The following is a 17662-nucleotide window of genomic DNA, read 5'->3' as shown; positions in this document are numbered from 1 at the left end:
CAGGCCTTTTCTGGCCACTCGGGAGGAAAGAAATGACCCTCTGTTCTTAGACTGGGAGCTCATTGGGCCTGGAACCTGCACATACAACATGTGACTGCTTCCTGAATATCAGAGGGCTTGTTTTCTCTCAGATGGAGGACACAGGATGGCCCCTAGCTTGAGCAGATGGCCTCATAGTAGCTGATGACAAAGAGAAACCAGAACTCTCAGTTTGCAGGTTGCTTCTCTGTGCAGTAGGATGCTTTTAAACCTACCCAGGGAGAGCAGGAATAAGGTTCAGAATAACCATGAAGCCACTTTGGGCTCTAAGACACTGGAAATACTAACCAAGGCAACCTGTGGTTCTTTGGTGGCTTCCCACCTATGGCCAGCAGGAGAGTGGGACAAATGTGAATAGAAATAATATATGTGGTTAGTGGGCAAGAGGAGGGCATATAGGAAGGGCAGCAGAATAGAATAAACATTATGATTGATGTATGTATATAGGTGACTCTATGACTCTATGCAATCTGTACAATTAGAAAAATGAGAAATTATACCCCAATGATACAAATGTATGAATTGCCAAGATCACTGTAATGTCATGTGTAGATAATAAAAAAAATGGCAAAAAAAAGAGGAGAGCAGAAAGACAAAGACACTGTTCTGTTCTTCAAAAAGATGCAAACAGTGAATCTAATAATTCACCATTAAGCTTGACTTAGGACAGGCTCTTCTGTCCAGGGTTGGGGACTTACTGCCTATGGTGTGCTGGTAAACATTTAACAACTGGCTTTGGTAAGGGCAATGTGGTATGGGGGAGCTGATTTGTAGGGCTTGCCAATTTCTGTGGTATAATTACTGCCACCTGGCTGATTTAACACTGTCAATATGATGTCAGCTAATAAACTTCCTAGAGATTGAAAAATTACCTCTGGTAAGGTATATGAGTCAGCTCCAGCCCTGCACTGGACTGGTATGGAGAGAGGGAGGCTCTGCCACTGCTAATCCCTAATCCCCTGGTCTTAGTGCCCTTTTTTGCAGAGGAGGTGCTTTATTTCTTTCCTTAATGTTTATCGGTGCTAGGCAAAAGACTGACCACACCTAGACTATAAGGAAGCCCCATCCATGTACCAAGCTGGCTGATCTCATGTCTTAGTAGGGTCATTAGTCTGAAAGATCCAAGGACCACCATGGACATCCCAGATACCCACTACTTACTTATCTATCATCACAGTGAAAAATGGATTGATGGGGCTAGTGGCCCGGCGGCTACCCAGCTGTGTTCAGTGATAGCCTGTATCCAGGGAGTAGTATCTAGTGACACAGCAGGAGGTGACTGACCACCACAGAGGGACAGCTGATACACTCAATGACAGAGCTAGGTTTATAAGGGTAAGGAAAGAAGGATAAATGGAAAAGCCGTATCAGAAACTCAAATCACCACACAGGTGTAGCTGAGGTAGGAGACAGAGAGATCTATTAAAAATCAAGTACCCAAGCTCAGGTCCAGGCTTCACCCCACCTTTTGGCCAGTGTCTCACTGAAGATCAAACAAGGGTAAAGAACTACTGCATAAAGGAGGCAAGGAATGGTTTTGCAAGTGGAGCCCCCACTATGACAGGGAAGGAAGGACAGAAATTGTTATTGATAGAGGCCTCTGAGGCTGTGTGTCCCCCTGACAGCAGAGAGGAGGTCCTAGCTCGGTGATCTGAAATGCTAGTTGGCAAGCACCAAGGACCTGGTACCAGGATCTGTTTCCTTCTCCAACATCTCCCACCAATCATGGACCCGAAGCAAGCAGATATCCACTACTTACTGATCACAAACCACAGGCCCAGAGCAGCTGAAGGCCTACCCAAGTGACAACCAGCTAGCTGCAATCTTCAGTTAGGACAAAAATGAAGGCTGGGAAGTGGAGCCAGTCACAAGCACCCCTAGGCGACCAGTGGTCCATCTGTGCATGCATACTTGGCATAGTGGGGGAAATGGCTGGGAAGATTGTGTGCTAGCTGCTCCCTACTGTGCACCTGCCTCTGTCTGGCCCTCTCTGCCTCTCACCTCTGTTGTGTCACCTCTCGGGCCACCTAGTCCTTGGGAACTGAAGCCCTTCTGTCAGCCTGCCTCTGCTTTGGCTCTAGCCCAGGAGGTCCCCACTGTCCCAGGGTTGCAATGATTTATGGTTCTCATGGACAAATTATATGTGCCAGTTCCTGGCACAACATAAGATCAGAGGGGGCTGCTGGGAGATCAGTGCCCAGAGGAGAAGGGCAGTAGGCTCCTGGTGGGTAAACTGTGCCTCTCTCCGGCACCCCATGCAGAGAGAGGCACAATTTTAGCACTAGGTACTATCACTAGAGCTATGCCCTGAACTGGGTCAGAAGCAGGAGGCAAAGTGAAGACAGGCTGTGTCAGGGCTCCCTGTGGTCCTACCACAGACTGGTGGTAGTGGTGGTGGGGAGGGCTGGTCCAGACACCCACTCATGTGTCTTGAGCCCTGTGGTGACTGCCCTCTATTCTCCCTGAAGGGAGGCCAGTTATACAGTAGCCCCCATGGTGGAATCCAATCTATATCTCCAAAGCCCTCTGTGGAGCACTCCTGCACCCACAGGATATGGGGTTGGTAGGTAAATAGGAGATCTCTGGAATCCCCAGGGGACAGTGCAGGGTCCTCCCTGAGAGTCAGAGACAGCCCTGGGTCAGGTAATGTAATCTCTGAGCCTCAGTTCCTCATCTGCAAAGCTGGCTGGTTAAAGACACTAAGGGACCTATAAGGTCCCTTACCATTCCAGGACTCTGTATACCGGGGAGTGGGGAATCAGCCATACCTGGGAATCATCCACACCTGGCTGTTTCACATTTATAATCCTCTCATTTGGCTGGATGAACCAGTTCCATTATCATCAGGTGTGAGCTGTCTTACTGCAGATAACTTACATCTCTCTCGGCACCTTATTTTTTGACACAGCTGTTTAAACTCCACTTTTAAAGCACTAAAATCACCTTCCTTCACAATCTGCTTGACAACCACAGTGCTAGGGTGGCAAGTACACACTATATTTGCAGGACAGTCTCCTCAGGGGCACACACTCCCATTAGGGATCAGCACCCCTGGCTGCTGGTCAGTACTCTGGCACTACAGTTTTCTACAAGCCGGCCCACCTTCTGCCCACTCCACAGTGCCTGCTGAGTGCCTACTAGTGCCAGGGACTCTACCCACAGCACAGGCTGTGTGGGTGGGTACCAGTCTATCCTCAGCAGATGTTGGGCTGTTGATCTGTAGGGTGAGGGAAAGGGCTGCCCAGGGCCCCAGGACCACTGCTCAGAGCTGGGCAGAGGCCACCTGCTTGAAGTCTAGATGCTGTAGTTTCCACCACCTGCAGCATTTGACTCCCACAAATGAATGTCCTTGTATCCTGCTCTCCCCTCCTTGACACATGTTGGCTAGTTGTCTCTTGGATAGATGGTGGGGCAAAGGTTCTCCCATGGTGTTTTGTGGTGGCCCAGTCTGCCTATAGGGCCCTAGTGGGTACCACTGGTTCTAGATGAAAGCAAAACAAGGGTTACCCCTCAGAATTGTGCCTTATGGCTCTGGAAGGAAAGGGCAGGTGTCCCCAGAAGCATGAGGGTTTGTGGAGTAAAGTAGTGGATGTGTTGGTATGACTGTCCCCTGCCCCTCAAGCTTCTTGTGTTGCTGTTAGAATCAGGCTCATGCTTATGCCCAGGACCATGCACAGCAGGCACACAGCAGGCACACAATGGGCTTGCCACAGGGCTGGGAATGCTGACAGCTCCACTGGGAAATGGGCAGCAAGCTCTCTGTAGGTTTCCACATTAAAACATTTGACACTTTACAACCAGGCCTTTTAATCTGTCTCTTTTAAAGAATTCATCCACCATTAAGCAGCCAGCAGAGTCCATCAGCTGATCTGCAGGGGCAGAGGATGGAAACTAGGCACCTGCCTTCCCACTTCCCCAAGGATCTCACCAAGTATGCTTTAGGTCCTGCTTCTGATGGGGGAGTGAGGACACATTCCTGCTGCTCACAGCAATGGTCATCTCTCCACATGCACTGCTAGATGCCAGTGTCTCCACTTCTCCTTGTCTACAGTGGTCCTGAGGCCAAAGAGTAACCTATCTCTGTCAATTGACACTTATGTAAATGCAGTAAGGAGGAAGGGCAGAGTCCCGGGCCTGGCTGAGTGAAAAGCCCAGAGTAGGTTCTTGGGCCTCTCAGGGACTGTCCTCATGTGAGAGGAAGCATTAGGGGTGGGAAGCTAGCTAGCACCATCCTGCACTTGAGCTTCAGTGCCTCCCCCTATGACAGAAGTAACAGGTGCTGCTGCTTCACAGGATCAATTAGGGAATGGTGCCTGAGAAAAATACCCATGCTATCCTGTGTTTTGGCCTCTGGTGCCATCTGGGGGGATACCAGGTGGGGTACCGGAGGCCCATCCAGCTTTAAAGCCCAGGTACCTACCAGGACTGCAAGGGGACAGGGTCTCAATCAGCCCTCCCATTAGGGACCAGCACCCCTGGCTGCTGGTCAGTACTCTGTCACTACATTTTTCTCCAAGCCTGCCCACCTTCTGCCTAATTCTTCCTGGAGACAAGAGAGGAATGCTGGCCAAGGGCAGGTATGGTTTCTTGTTTGTGCTTTGTTGCCACAGTTCATGGGTGGCTGGGAATCTGTCTGCCCTTGCCTCCAGGGTGCTACCCTGTGCTTGCTGCAGCCTTCACAACCAGAAGCCCAGAGATGCTGACACTCTCCTTGGCAACGTGCTGACGTAGGAACCAGCAGGCAAGCTGGGCGGTGGGAGGGGGGGGTGCTGTGGTTTCTTCACCAGGCATGGGGGCAGGGGGTACCACAGTCTCCATCAGAGGGAAAATAAGGCCTCAGAGATGAGCAGGGAAGGAGTGCTGTGGAGGGGCCATGTCCAGAGCCTTGGCACTGGACCCGGAGATTCGTTTGGCTTTTGCAAAAATTAGCATGACTCATTTTTGGCTGACTTGCCTTTGTCGGGCTGAGAGGACAGTTCAGGGCATTCCAGGAGGCAGAAGGTGGCAGGCTTGTTTTAGCCTCTGTGCAGGTGGAGTAAGCCCTGGCTCAGCTGGAGAGAGGTAAGCAGTTCTCACTGCCTGCACCACCCCATGGAAGCCAGCTGGAGGAATCATGGGAGAGTATTGTCTTTCCTCAGCAGCCTGTTTGTTTTCCATCCCCAGATATTACTGGTGGAGCATGAAAGGTCAGATCCATTTGGAATCCAGTGAATTTCCAGTTTTGCTTGGGTTTCTCATCAAGAATTTCCTTTTCTGGTGAACAATCACTTCCCCAGGCCTGTGGAAACCAGGGTGGTGGTGGTGGCAGCTGCAGGCCCAGCTGCCAGCCCCTTTATTTAGAAAATCCCCTGAACATCCCAGAGCCTGGTTCTTCCACCAAGGCAAGCTCAGGCCTCAGAGAGATCCCCATGGGAGGTAGGGCTGGAAGAAGGCTAGAGATCAGGGGCCCACCCAGGCCTCCCAGGGCCTGCCCCCAGGAGCTTGCTGGCTTGTGAGCAATGACCCACCCTGCAATGAATGATTCAATGAAGGAGTGTGCAGGCACTGGATAAGGTCATGGAAGGCCACTTAAAGGAGTGTCACTTGGGATGAGTCCTGGCGGATGGGGGAAGAAGACAGGGATGGTCATGAAGAAGACAGGGATGGTCATGAACTAAGACTGGGCAAAGCAGTGCTATGAGAGCAAAATAAGCTGTAAATGGCGGAGTAGAAAGAGCAGAGAAAGGCATCAAGGCAGTAGCATGGGCTAGGTGAAGTCAGAAGGGTTTGGAGCAGGCAATAATTTGGCTTTGGGCCTGTCTTTTGAGGTCATTGGGGCCTCTTCCTTGTTGACAGATTTGGAGAGCAGAGGTGACAACTAGTCTTCCATAAAACTTAGGGTCCAGGCATCCTGCCTCCTGGGTGCAGGCACACCTTGGGCATAGCCAAAGAATGGGTCTGGGAGCCAGGCCAGCACTGAGGGAATTTGCCATGTCCACCCTGGAGATGATGGATGAGGCATCCCCCAGATACAGATCTGGAAGGCTTTTGAACAGAGTTTTCTGTCAGCTCCAGGAAACAGTAGAAGATACCTGGGGCAGAGAGCCAACAGCCTAAACCTGTGTGACTAGCAGCTGCAGTGTGGCCAGCAGACCTGCCATGAACAGCCCAGCCCAGGCACTTCACTTTGCCTCACAGCCTGGTCAACCCCAAGACCTGTCTCTGTCCACAGTAACGTTTTATAAACAAAGCTGGACCTCACTCATTTGCTGGGATGTCATCTTTATCTAGAACCACTTATGATGCTCAAGTGGGGGCAGCCAGAGAAGTAAAAGGGACTAGAAGATCCAAAGACCACTCACTCACTGACAGACATGGCCTGTGAATAGGGCCATAAGCCACCAGCCTCTTGTGGACTTGGCATCTATAGCTCCTTACACCAGCCACTGAAGCCATCAACTCCGGGACACAGTAAAGGGAATACCCTTAGATGTATAAAGAGGAGAGAAAAGAGGTGCATCCTGCCTTTTACTTTTATACTGACCTGACAAAAAGGCCTCAGACCCTCTCTGCCCAGAAAAATGTTCAGGAACCCAGTCCTCCTCCCTTGGAGGCTACAGGACCTAAGTTAGAACCCTTGGATGAACCCAAAGAATAAAGCTATCACCTGCCTTAATAAGAACAGATGAAGGAAGGAGTCCATCCTTGCAGCTGACCCTGGAGGCCCAGTGTTTCAAAGGGGATAGGACAGACCTTCATCTCCTAGCATGATGGAGGTTCCATATTGACAAGGTCCCCTCACCAACATCATTACTGCCCCCTAGGCACCCACAGCTCCATTCATGGCTCCTTGAGGGACTGTCCCCCCCCCCCCACAACTCAAAGGCTATCCCCTCCCTTTTTTTTTCTCAGTACTGGGCCTCACACATGCTAGGCAAGCCCTCTACTGAAAAGAAAGGCCTTTTTCTCATAAGAAACCTGCCTTAAGAAAAAAGCCTTTGCTTAGTGCTCCTGCCAAGGACAAAAACCTCTTTAAATCAAGAGATGGCCCTCATGGTGGGGCAGCCCTGGCCACATCCATCACTTCCACTGTTGCTACTCCAAGGTGCCTGGGAAGATTGGGCCTTCTATCTCAGTTGGACTGGAACATGCTACCCACCATTTCCTTGCCAGGGGCTTGCCTCCCTGTCCCTCTCGTCCTGTGGCCTTTAAGGCCTCAGTGCTTAAGGCATGGGTATGATTTGTCCACTGCACTGAGGTGAGGGTAACCTTGCAACCTGGTCTCCTGCAGTCAGCAAGAACCACAAGGACAGTATGATTTGCAACAGGGAGAGGATGGCTATAACTGATTGTGGGGGTGGTATCCCTGCTTGGTGTGTTGCCAAGGAGTATGGCAACATCTAGAAGGTGTCAGAATATCATGGGTCTGTCAGAGCATGGTCACCTAAGTCAAAATGTGTCCCCCAAGGCCAGGGCAGCTGTGGAGAGCTGTTCTTAAAGGGAACCTTTGAGGGCCTAGCATGGTCCTACCTGCCAGGAACCACTCTAGGACTAACATCCTGGCAGAAGTGAAGAAGTGACTGTAAGGTCCTGTGATGCCCACAACACCCACCACACTCCACAGTGTATTTCCTGAGGACAGAAAGAGGGACACACATGGCCCCATCACATTAGAGCAGACATGTATGCTAGATCAGGCATAGTTTCAGTTCTACTGCCCATAGCCTCTCCCTGTCCAAGGAGTCTACCTGCTTCCCTGGACGGCAGGAACAAGCCATGAAAACCTGGGCCCCACTCACCGTCTGGTTATCCTCATAGAGCTTCAGGTCATAGCCACTAAGCTCCACACAGAAGATGATGGCAGTGACACCCTCGAAACAGTGGATCCACTTTTTGCGCTCTGACCTCTGTCCGCCTACATCTACCATCTTGAATGTGAGCTCCTTGAAGGTGAATTTGTTCTCCACAATGCCCGTGGTCATGTCCCGGGAACGTAGGATGTCCTCAACAGTGGGAATATAGTCAGGTGCAGCAATGCGCTCCAGGTCATTCAGGTAATAGGCTGCATTGTCCTCCAAGTGGTACTCACTGGAGCGGCCAAAGCATGCCTGTGCCCCAGGATCAGCCCACAGCCGCCGCATGACACCCAGCAGCTCAGGTGTGATCTCACCTTTGCTCTCTGCGGGGCCTGTCAGTGCAAACAGCTGCACAGCATCGTAGGCGCGGTCAGGATTGTGGAAGTCTATCTTGAGGGCAGCCAGGGCCCGGATGATGCGGGTCAGTGAATCAATGGCATTGTAGATGATGAGGGGCTTATACTCCTTGCAGGCCTCCAGGTTGAAGCCACCACTGTGAATGATCTTCATCTGCTTGACGATGGTGCTCTTGCCTGAGTTGCTGGTACCCAGCAGGAGCAGCTTGATTTCACGGCGTTGCCGCTGACTCTCTGAGCGCAGGTGGCGGTCGATTCTCCGGGACCGCCGCGCTGCCTCTTTTTCCTCTGAGCTTTGCCGACATCCCATGGTCCGGCAGCAATAGGCCCAGATGTGGGGCACAGATAGGTGCCTCTCCCTCTTGCCACCAGGTAAGGATGGCTGCAGTGAGGAATATGAGATGTGGGCTGATGCGCCCAGCAGACAAGAGTCAGCTACCCTGGGAGAGTTCAGCACTGGGTGTGAGGCCAGGTCATGTCACACTGCAGCCTCTGCCCCAGTGACTCTTCTCCAGCTGGCATGGCGCTCCTTGCAGCGGGGCGGTGGCCGCACCCTCTCCTCTAGTGACACTCCACCTCCCTTATCAGCAGTGTGGTCTGATTTGCCGGAGTCATTCCCTGTCCTCGGCCACGGTGGGAAGCCGTCTGCTTGCGTCTGCCTAGGCTGCTGCCTTCTGGTTGCTGGTTGCTGTGGCGATGCTGCTAAGCTCGGCTGGAGGGCCCTGCACTCCCTGTGGCCCCCCTGCCTCAGGCTGCTCCGACTCCCAGCAGTGCATTCGGCCCTTCACCTGCCAAACAGACAACAGCATGAGCCACCCGCTGCTCCTCTCAGCCCCACCTCAGGTTGGATAGGAAACTGGGCTCTGAAAGCGCGGGAATAATCCATTGACTCCCTGCTCCTCTGGCGTGCTGCAGGATTAGTGCCCAAATCACAGCAAAACAAACATGTCTGGCTGATGCCTACCCTTCTACTTCTCTCTTGGTTGGTCCAATTTGTCTGAAGCCAGGTGCACAAGGAAGAGGAGTGAGGTATACAAGGCCTCTGCCCATCTGCACCCCACGCTGGGTCCTACCCACTGGATCCTGCGGACCTCACCTTCTCTGAATCTCTGCATCTGAATAGGATTCAATAATATGATCCTGCTGTGATGCCCCTCTGGTGCTTTATTACCCAAAGGTACCCATGGAGCTTAGCCTCACCCTGTTTTACAGTGGGGTTCTGGCTGTGACCCTGCCTGGAAGAGGCCCAGGCTCCCTTAACTCAGGTCTGGGATAAATGGATGCCTCCCTGCCTCTCACCTCCTCTTGCAGGGGCTGAGTCACCTCTCCTCTCACAGAATAGGATATGTGCCAGGAGGGAGGTCTGGCCATTGACTTCCCTCATGGGTACTCTGTGGCACCAACCCTAGGAGTAAGCAGATACACAGGGACCAAACCAGGCAGAGGCTGCAGACCATAGGGATAAATAACGCAGGGTACCTAAGTAGACAGTGGCTTGGGGATGGCCTTGAAGAATAGGCAGAGGTGGCCTTACTTCTGGTTGGGCGAGGGAGGCTTGGATGGAGGCATGGGTCAGGGGCTAGCAGGTGGGCAGGGTCTGCAAGACAGGGCACTATGCTGAAGTCTTGTTGGGGAAGGCCAGGGTACCTCCCAAGGACAGTGGGAATCGCTAAGTCCAGGCTATGCATGGTAGCCCAAAGTCCCCCCTCCCCAAGTCTGAGGTGGAATCTTTCACCGACCCTGGCTGGACCTAGGCTATAGCATCCTGTCGAAAGCAAGGGAAGGGGCAAACCCCAGAACACTCCTGTGACCTGCTGGGTGGCTGGGCCAGTCTTCCTCTACCAGAGAGCTCAGGCTTCTGACACTGACTGGGAGCCCATGGAGGCACCTTGCCTTCCCTCCTCAGCCATTCTGCCATGACCAGCATTCACTCCTCTAATATCTCTTATGGTAGGCCCTGAGGTGGGAAAGCCTGGGGCAGACAAGACCTGCCAGCTACGGACCTCACTCTGTCTATACTCCTAGGTATGTTAGCTTCCAAAACTCAACCTGCCCCAGCTGCCTCTGCTTTCCTTACCTTCCCTGCTCTAGGACCTAAAGAAAATCACTCTGCTCTCCCCACACCAGCTGACCTCTCCCTGGCCAGGTTCCACCGCCTGCCCTGCCCTCTCTTCACTGCTACCTCCACAGAAGCCCCCAGCTAACAAGTGACCTACATGACTCTGTGTGCTGATGCAGCCTCCTCCCTAATTGGGGGTTCCAGATGAGCAGGGCCCATCTTGGCCTTGACCCCAACATGAGCAAAGCAGTGCTCTACATGTGGTGGGCCCTTGATAGGTGCTGGGGATGAAAAGAAGAAAGGAAGAAAGTGAGGCTGAGCAATCTTCCCACATTCTGCAGTTCCATCTGCCAGGCCTCCATGGAAGAAGAGTCTACCAGGGAACACCCCAGGAACATCTCTGCTAATAGTAGTGATTAAAAGGGTCATTCAATGAGGCTGAATCCCACTGAGGTTGAAATTATGCCTGAGAATGGAAGCCTCAAGAAGCACCTTGAGATGGTACAGTAGATGTCTAGGAGCACCTGCTTGAGTGTAATACATGCAGTGTACTCATGTGCTGGAATGCACATGAGGTCTGGGCGCTAGTTCCCTAGGAGCAATGAGTTCAGGGTTATGGAACCTCAGCAGAGTTTTTTTCACTTTTGTATTTTATTGTATCTCTTATATTTCCTTCAATGAACTAATATTAGGAAAAAATCTGTAAACAAATGTAATGGCATTGACAAGCCCCTGTCTTTAATTCACATCTGGGGCTTGCTTCTCTCTACTATGGAGTGAATGTCAGCAAGGTCAAGGAATCCTGTGGCTGCTCTTTTGTCCCTGCTAATGACTTAACCCCATCTGACAACCCCTTGGGATGGAAAGGGTGTGGGAATACCTCAGCCTGCTATGCTTCTGGGAGCACCAAGGCCCTTCCTGCCAGTGCCGTCATTCTGGCATGATTGCCAACAACCTCCACTTGGGAGAAGCCTGCCTGGGGATGTCCCTGTCATCACCATTCTTTTCAATTCAATGTTTTAAAATCCGAGATACAACCAGGCCTGAAATGATACAAATGCCAGTCAGTAGCAGTCCCTATCCTTCCTTTAGCTGGTCAGTGTTGGGCAAAGATTGTCCAGAAAATAAGTTTCTCCCAAATGAACCTCCCAAGCTGTTTGCTGCTACCCAGGAAAAGCAGGCTTGTGGCTACCTTTGGAACACCCTGTAATGACCCCATTCTTAGAACATGGTCTAGTACAGGCAGGTAAGATGTAAACCTCAGAACTGGGATTCCTGGGGGTCAGGTGAGGGAATACTTTGCCTTGGTGTAGAGTTGCACCTGAACAGACTAGGACATGGGCCATTTCCTGGCAGTTCACACTTTCTCATCTCAGGTCCCCATAAAACCCCCACCCAAATGTGGGCCCAGCACAGGCTGTTCTCTGCAGAGCTGGATCCATCACCTCAACTTTCCTCAGGTTGCTCCATCTGTAGCACCTCTTGACTGGCCTCATAGGTCGGCACATTTTTAGTAACTCCCCGCCATCAATTGTGTGCTTCTATCTTCCCCCTTCTCTCCCCCATGCTGCTGAACCTCTTTGTTCTCTGCATCTTGTCCTACCTTGCTGGTCCTTACCTTTGGCTGGGATTTCCTTAAAAATGAAGAGGCCAGGGGGCTGGGGTTGTGGCTCAGGGGTAGAGGGCTTGCCTTGTACGTGTGAAGCACTGGGTTTGATCTTCAGTACCACATAAAAATAAATAAACAAAGTAAAGGTATTGTGTCCCTCTACAATTAAAATATGTGTGCTGGGGATGTGGCTCAAGCGGTAGCGGGCTCGCCCAGGATGTGCGAGGTGCTGGGTTCGATCCTCAGCACCACATAAAAATAAAATAGAGATGTTGTGTCCACCGAAAACTAAAAAATAAATATTAAAAAATTCTCTCTCTCTCTCAAAAAAATGTGTGTGTGTGTGTGTGTGTGTGTGTATAAATATAAATATAAAAATGCAGAGGCCATGTAGTGCAGGAGAGAGGTAGGCATGTGGGCAGAGGGCTACTCTTGATGGTCTCTAGCTCTGTGAGCTGGGCAGGTTGGTGTGGGCAGAGTCCCTGTACAGGTCACACACCAGAGGAGGAGCACACTCAAAGGGCCTGTGTATTAGGGATGGCAGGGATGAACCATGGTGACTACAGAACTGAAGGGTAGTCAGAGTGACTGGGCATAGAGAGGAGAGAAGTACAGATGAAAGGAAGGGGCACGGCAGAACAGAAGGGTGGTCAGAGTGGCTGGGCCCAAGGAAGACAGAAGTACAAGGTGAGAGGACAGAACAGAAACATGGCTGGGGCCTTGGTTTTCCTTCTTCAAAGAGAAAAAGCCACTGAAGGGGTTTAAGCCACATATGCAGGTGTATGTGACAGTGATAGGTATATACCTTTGGGTGTGCATATGCAGGTCCATTTCTGTATCTACATGTGGATGCATGTGTGTGGACCCACCTGAATGTGTCTGTACAGTTGCATGTGTACCAGGGAAGAGGTGTTCTGAGAGCAGAGGTAGCTATGAAGGGGAGGGACTGGCAGTGGTATAGCAAGTGGGGTTGAGATGATGATTCAGGGATTCTCTGTTATACTTACTTACTGACCTGTGGCTTTGAGCTTGACACTGGGTGGAGGTGGCAAGTCAGGATTTGAGCAAGGAGTTCCATGACCAGCAACCCCAGTGGCTGCTGGGCTAAGGCCAGACTGGCTCCTGCACAAAGACATCCAGGTGAGAGGGTAGCACTGTGGGTGAGGGCTGTGGAGGAGGATGCAACAAACAGGCACAGACACAGGCTATAGGCTATAGGACAGGCAGTGCCTGGTGATAAAGTGGTGACTGTGTGAGAATAGGGAGGTGTTCAGGGCATCCCAGGAATAGTCAGCAGGCTGGGAGTGGGGCCTTTAATGGAGAGGAGATTCTCCAGGAAGTGGCAGGTGTTGGCAAAGTTGTCACCTCCCTGTAATGTGGGACTCTATTCTGTTGTGGCAGGGGGTACAGATGTGTGGAATGATTAATCACTGAGTACTAGCCAGCCCTTCCGGTGTTCCACAGCAGCAGAGCTTGAGGCATATAAAGCATGATGAATTCACCAGGCCTGAGTCTGCAGCCTCCCTGCTTCCTCCCCTGTTGTCTTGGGAAACTAGCTCTCCTTGATCTATGGCTCTAGACAAATTCTATCCTGACCTCTGAGAGGTCTCCTTAACTCATCTACCTAAAGGTTTCAAGGTATAACCCCCAAACCCTAAGCCCATTCAGGGACCCCTCTCCTGAAAGCTCCTCGCTACCTGTGTTCTCAAGGCCAGGCCCTTTAGCACACACAGGGAATCCCTTCAGTATTCTCCCTGCCTGCCTCTCAGGCCTCTGACCTGGTCCTAGTTGACTCCTGGCAGGCTGGCCTGCCATCATATCATGTTGCCCCTTCCCCAGAAATGGCCCTCTCCAGGCTGCTCCTGGAATAGATGTGGGTGACAGCCCTGAACCAGGGCAGGACATGGTTGTGGAGGGATGGTGCTGCCACTTCTCTCAGTGTCTTGGCATCACGGATGCCCTCCATATGGGCTGCTACAGCTCTCCCCTGGCCTGTCCCCACAGCCTGTGATTGCTGGGCATACAACCTGGCAACACAACCCTCATACCCATGGCTGTCTGTCTATACCCACAAGGCAGAGCTAGGCTGTGGAACCCAAGTCACTAACCTGTCCCATATCCCTATCCAACCTCTCCCTCTAAAGCCTCTCCCAGGGCCACTTTTCAACAGCCAGGAAAGTCAGCCCTCAAAGTGGGGGAAGGCAATCCAAAGTCAAGGTCACTGAGGTATCACTGCCCAAGCCAAGCTAAGCCAGGGAACTCTTGGGTAGAAAGGCTTATCAGCTTATAGGCCAGGCTCCTTCGCTACTATGCCCCACTTCCATGGGAATAAGCAGCCCAGACCCTCACTTCTCCAGACCCTGGCTACCTATTGGCCTCCCCTCTGGTCTCCCAGGAAAGCTTATGCCACACTGAGCCTGGGCCACTAGAAGGGTTGATGATTCCACACACAGGCCCACCTAAGGGAGGTAGTTTAGATTCACTAAGGAGATGTGCCAGCACTTGGGACTGTGAATGAACAAAGAAGCATGGTCATATCTCTGAGGCCCACAGAGATCATTCAGATGGCTAACTCTGCTGGGGACAATGGTTAGGACCCCAAGAAGTGATGAGTGGCCAGGCAACAAGGCCAGCAAGGCAATGAGAGGCCATACACCCAGCACAATGATGGGTTCCCAATTTTCCCCACTGCTTTAAACCTTTGGGAATTCCCACTCTGCCCTCAGCCAAGGCCCTGGCTTGGAGTGTGTCAAGCCTTAGTGCGAGGGATCAGCAGTGCCTCTGGTTCCAGGCCTGGGGGTGACACGCAGGACGCATAGCCCTCATCATGAACTGATGAGCCCTTTCCAACCCAAGACAGCTGCCCTGGACTACCTGTACCTACCTACCCCTGGCCCTGCCCCCGAGTCCCCCCCATGCCCCCATGGAGGCCGAACTGCTCAGGGAGCCCTAAATGGGGTTATGACTCAGCACTGCTCACCCCTACCCCAGTTTGCTCAGATGTCTCTGCCCTGGCAGTGGTGGCCCTTCTACTGCCAGCTCTATCCTGGCACCCAACGGTGATGACCTGGAGAGAGCAGAGGGAGGTTGGCCTGGTGGCAGCAGATGGAGCTCACTGTGTCTGTGATTACAGGCCCTTCCTTAAACAAAGACATCAGGCAGAATGGGGAGGGCCCCCCACCCCACAGCCAGCCTATGTCTCATGGTTTGCAGGATCTGGCAGGAGAAATGCATGTGGAGTTCCCTGAACCTACACCTGAGGCACTGCTGGTCTTAGGTTGCCCGAATCACTAGTCCTAAGGTGCTTCCCATGCCTCCCAGGCTAGCATGAGAACCCGTAGGCCCAAACTTATTCATGGTATTTCCATCTCCTTTTAAAGAGTAGGTCTTCTCCTTTGCTCTCTGGACCCACTATCCCCTACTCAGCTCTTACTAAGTGGCTCTATTTTAGAAATTGAAGGTCCGGAAAAGCCTGTGCCTGCGGCTGCCACTGATAATCAGTTTCCTTCCCGCTTAATAAGGAAACATTTTCCACTGCCCTTTTATGCCTGGCTTACTGGCATTGTGCTTTCTGCTTTCAACTGACATACTGAATGTTTCTCTCCTGCCCAAGTCTTATAGCTGTCATTAGGTTTTCCCAGAGCCAGGCTTGGACCCACAGGGACCTTCACTACAGTGGCTCCTTGGTGGTCTCCGAGGAGCCAGTGTCCTTTGTGCTGCCCACCTCTTCTGTCATTTCCAACTTCCCTTCCCTATCAACCCAGACTCTTCTCAGGGTGAAAGGAACTCCACAAATGCCAAGACAACACAACTGGAAGTTTTGTCTCTCTGGTCAGATTCCCACGCCAGTCTTGTCCCACACATCACTATAATGGTCCAATCACAGTGCAGGGAGGGTTCTGGCATACTTTTCCTGGAGGTGTTTCCATGTGTGTTCTTCGATAATTAGGGATAGCTGTGGGTTAGACTCTGGGGAGCATCCATTCCAGGAAGACTGGGCATGGCAGGATCAGGAAGAAGGCTACAGATGCCAGCCATAGCTTGGCTGTGCTTTCCATGTCTAAAGCATGCCTCCTTGGGCCACTGGAGTCATCATGAGGAGGAAGGTACACAGGAAACTTGGCCCAATAGCCCAAGGCTAGAGATGCTGGGGACAAATGTACTTTCATCCACATCTGTCTGCTACCACTGCTGTGGCACTAGCCTGTGCTGGCACACATGTTATCTTGCATGATATGCTTGGGAGGTGGCCATAATTTTGCAGATATAGAAACCAAGATTTAAACAGAGGAGGGTATTTCCTTGGGGTCACCCAGCTGAGAGTCTATAAGGCTCAACTTCCATCAAGCTCTCCACCTCTTGGCACCCTGACATCACAATCTAACATCGCTACATCTGGGTATCACCTGCTGCTATTTACTCAATGTTTTTCTTTAAATAGATTCACTCTTTTACTTAAATAACTGTACTTTAAATGGAAAGCCAGAGTCACAACAGACAAAAGTAATCTAAAATATAGAATAGCATAAAGGAACCGATTTTGCTGCTAGCTAGGGCCTGGTATCTGCACAAGAGCCAGGTGAAGCCACTCTCTGTTTGTTAAATGGTGGGGATTAGAGCCTGCTGGAGGTTGTGAGATTTTCTCACTGGGATTTTCTCCTTGAAGGAAAAGGGTTGAGAGAAAAATAAAAGGATTACTATCTTCGTAGGAAGAGTTAGCTCTGTTCATGACTGCCCTCAGGCCACCTTGTATGGTCTGGTAGCTGCACAGCCCCCTGTTGAGAAGCTGGGCTTTGTCCCTACTAGCTCCTGGGAACACAGAGAGGGTGCACAGGAAGCCTAGGCTCAGAGGCTCTCTTGGCTATGATGCCCAGGGATGGGACTCTTGGTCTATGGAGTCAACAAAGTACTTAGGCCAGAGGCTGCCTCTTGTCTCAGTAAAGTGGGTCAATCCCATCCTAGCTCAATTCCACTTGCTTGTTCAGCAGGGTACCTACCCTCCACCACTTCACACATTACTCCTGAATAACTCAGTATGTGTGTCTGGGCCCGAGGTTAACTACCCTCAGATCTCTGTGGGCAAAGTGGTCTATCAGCCCACTGTAATCAATATTCGCTCAGAATCCAACCCCAATGTGTGCCACCCTGCATAGGGCAGCGGCACACGGTGGGGGGGGGGTGAGCTGAGTCTGTGCATTAAAGAGCTTATACTCTGGTTAAGAAGACCATAAGTAAAAAGACCATAAGTAAGAGAGCCAGGCTATTACTGATAAAGACAAGCTCTGTGGAGACAAACATTCAGCAAAGATATAGAATGGCACCAGTCCTCCCTGGTTGAGGATGCAAATAGCCTGGGCAACTCCTAGAGCTGACCCCAGACAGGGCAGATGGGAATTCTGTAAGTTTCCTGTGGCTCATGGCAGCCTGGTGGGGGTATCCTGAAAAACATGTCCACCCCTCTGAGTAGGGGGTTCCAAGCCTGAGTGCTGTCCCTGAGAAAGTTCAGGGACTCTGGAAGAGGATTCCCATTTGGGGAAGCAGGCTCTTACTTGGTGTAGGTAGCTGATGTGGATGGGCTGAGCACCCTTGGGCAGGACTGTACAGGGGAACCAGGACAGGACAGGGGCACCAGGACTCCTGGAGCAGCAGTTTTCCTGGATTAGGGAGAAGCACTTCCATGCTACAGCACATGATGTCATTCAGACATGCTTTGTGAGGGTAGAACACAAAACCAATGTGCACTGGAGTGAGTTGGGCTGGGATC

The 17662-nt window shown here is 51.5% G+C and overlaps 2 protein-coding genes across 4 annotated transcripts in view; one reads left to right on the top strand and one right to left on the bottom strand.

Annotated features, from left to right (window-relative positions):
• Rsph14 (radial spoke head 14 homolog) overlaps window positions 1–17662 on the top strand; it is a 70244-nt gene that overhangs the window by 29495 nt on the left and 23087 nt on the right. The gene's annotated exons all lie outside the window — the stretch shown is intronic.
• Gnaz (G protein subunit alpha z) overlaps window positions 1–17662 on the bottom strand; it is a 46685-nt gene that overhangs the window by 15075 nt on the left and 13948 nt on the right. The window contains exons 2-3 of one of the 3 annotated variants that reach the window (XM_026412544.2): window positions 12906–13020; window positions 7818–9018 (exon numbers count right to left, since the gene is read on the bottom strand). In XM_026412544.2, the coding sequence (XP_026268329.1) occupies window positions 7818–8540 (723 nt within the window). In that variant the 5' untranslated portion in view covers window positions 8541–9018; window positions 12906–13020. The remainder of the gene's footprint in view (window positions 1–7817; window positions 9019–12905; window positions 13021–17662) is intronic. The other 2 variants (XM_026412545.2, XM_026412542.2) reach the window with 2 other exon arrangements.

Source organism: Urocitellus parryii, chromosome 3 (genome assembly GCF_045843805.1).
Source record: "Urocitellus parryii isolate mUroPar1 chromosome 3, mUroPar1.hap1, whole genome shotgun sequence".
Classification (NCBI taxonomy): domain Eukaryota; kingdom Metazoa; phylum Chordata; class Mammalia; order Rodentia; family Sciuridae; genus Urocitellus; species Urocitellus parryii.
The sequence above is the reverse complement of the archived record's forward strand: the minus strand, read 5'-3'. Positions and strand labels throughout refer to the sequence as shown.